The 2,500-nt window shown below is 41.9% G+C and overlaps 1 protein-coding gene across 2 annotated transcripts in view; it reads right to left on the bottom strand.

The window, feature by feature from the left end:
* vti1a (vesicle transport through interaction with t-SNAREs 1A) overlaps positions 1-2,500 on the bottom strand; it is an 80,884-nt gene that overhangs the window by 8,015 nt on the left and 70,369 nt on the right. Inside the window, exon 6 of one of the 2 annotated variants that reach the window (XM_042078309.1) lies at positions 1,119-1,616. The exons of the other annotated variant lie outside the window; for it this stretch is intronic. Within the exon in view, the coding sequence (XP_041934243.1) occupies positions 1,357-1,616 (260 nt within the window). The 3' untranslated portion in view covers positions 1,119-1,356. Of the gene's footprint in view, positions 1-1,118; positions 1,617-2,500 lie in introns of those variants that run through there. 2 annotated transcript variants of the gene reach the window in all.

The following is a 2,500-nucleotide window of genomic DNA, read 5'->3' as shown; positions in this document are numbered from 1 at the left end:
TATCTAAATGTTTTTATTTTGTATATGATTAAATTGACTGTTTATAGTCATTCCCATAAACGTTTGTTCATGCAGTACAGCTAATATGGCTGAGAGAGTGATGGGGCCTGTACTTTTAACGTTTTATTTTTCTTCATACAGAATTTAAAATAGTAGTTAACATTGCTCCCTTAACACATAGAATTTAAAATAGTAGTTAACATTGCTCCCTTAACACATAGAATTTAAAATAGTAGTTAACATTACTCCCATTACATACAGAATTTAAAATAGTAGTTAACATTACTCCCTTAACATATTGCTATTATTGTAACTCATTGTCCTTTTTAAAAATAATTCCTTTTATAAAACATATATTTTTAAAAAAAATAAAATATGTTGTAACAGTATCATCATAATAACATGATAAAGTTATAATAACGTGATGAAGTCATAATAATGTGGTGAAGTGATGGTGCTTGTTCTCTGTCCTGTTAGTGATGTTTTTTTCATCATAACATGATGAAGTGATGCTTATTCTCTGTTCTATTAGTGATGTATTTTTTTCATCATAATAACGTGATGAAGTGATGCTTATTCTCTGCTCTGTTAGTGATGTTTTTTTCATCATAATAACCTGGTGAAGTGATGCTTATCAAACCTCAAAGGTTGTTTTGTTGGTGATGTTGTTTTTCATGGCTTTCATACTCTCCAGTGTATATCTAAAAAAGGAAGGTAAACTAAAATTCCCCGCTTAATTAATTTAATACAGGATACTTATTCATACCTATATATCTCCTGTATTAAATTAATGAAGCGGGACGTTTTCATTTACTTTCCTGAGAATATAATTTTATAATAATGTTAACATTAGGTATAACTTATTTTTTTTAATAATAACTTTATAATGTTACTAATATTCCTCAATGATCAATCTTTAAGCTTGTGATAAACAAGTTTAATCTTCTCCACCTAAAAGGCACGTAAAACCTTACAAAATGCCACCCAGACGCTTATTGACTTGTTCATATACTAAATGGTGCCTGGTCATCAATGGGCTATAAAAGGATTTTTCATTTTTCCAGCCGGAACACAGACCAGCGGACTGCTGGTGTGAATGACGTGTTCATCCATCCTTCATATGACTATACCATCACAATAAATTTGAAGATGATACCATAGACGTTTTATAAAACAATATCTCATAATGTGTCGAGTTGTTGAAGAGGATACCATAGACGTTTTATAAAACAATATCTCATAATGTGTCGAGTTGTTGCCTACTGTTGCGTTAACAGATGAGTCCCAGTTAACCTCCCGCAGAAACACTCGCTTGTGCATCCTACTATTTGAAACACTTACATCGGCAGGTGGAAACTATCTTCCCTGTGCAACTAAACCACTATAGTCAGTATCACAACCACGAGGAGAGGTCTCACAGCAAATCACATACCCAAACATTATCGAGAAAAATGCGCCCCAAAAACACACACACACATGCACACACGCACACACACACACACACACACACACACACGGAGCGGCCCCTCCCGTGTGTTGGTTGAGCTCTTGCATGGAGAGAGAGGCCGCTGGTGTTCCATTGTGAGCGGCCAGCCGGCCTCCATTGTGGGGGGGTCCTGAGAGGAGAGATTGCACCTTAGCGACCACAGTTCAAGCGTAAACACTTTTTCATGGCGTCTCAATGCGACACTGTTGCCAGCGCGCCCCCAAATCCTCAGGCCAGCTGAGTCCTTCCCATCAAACATAATGGCCATTTACTGCAATGTGGAGCGCTTTTTTTATTTTACCCCTCAACCCCCCCCCCCCCCCCCCCATCTGCACCCCCCCCCCCCCCCAATCCCTCCTTGCCCGCCCCCTCCCCTGCGTCGGAAAGCGATTAAAATTAAGCCGTAAACATGTGAGAATGGAATTAGCACATTTAGTGAAGCCTCGGCTCTCGCCCCATCCTATTTCTGCGGCGCCCAGCGACGGCTGATCCCGACGCCGCTCCGCTCCGCACCGCTCTGCTTCGCTCGGGAACGCAGACCTCATTTAAAATGGCCGTCGCCGCCGCCGTTTTGAAGTTCAGATGAAAAAGTGGCCCCCGTCGTTTGTGCCGGCGCTAGATATGGCGAAGCCGGGGCCTGTGTGATTGGGCTGTGTGTGTGAGTGTGTGTGTGTGTGTGTGTGTGTGTGTGTGTGTGTAAGTGTGTGTGGAGGGGCCTGGCAGACGTGGCGGACTCGGACTCCAGGCTCTTCGATAGGATCGGTGTCATTTTCCTCTCCCGATAAGACGCCTCGCTGACGAGCCGCGATTAGCAGAGAAAAAAATCCTTATTACGTTTGCTTTCATCCGACAGGAGGCCTGGCGATAAACAGCTCACCCGTGGGTGGATTTGCCCAGCAGAAAAATGTTATATCTCGCAATATATATAGAAACACACACACAGGCGCGTGCGCACACACAAACACACACACACACACACACACGCACACAACACTATGGCCAATGCAGTATATA

Source organism: Alosa sapidissima, chromosome 22, assembly GCF_018492685.1.
Source record: "Alosa sapidissima isolate fAloSap1 chromosome 22, fAloSap1.pri, whole genome shotgun sequence".
Classification (NCBI taxonomy): domain Eukaryota; kingdom Metazoa; phylum Chordata; class Actinopteri; order Clupeiformes; family Clupeidae; genus Alosa; species Alosa sapidissima.
This window is presented reverse-complemented; position numbering and strand designations above follow the sequence as displayed.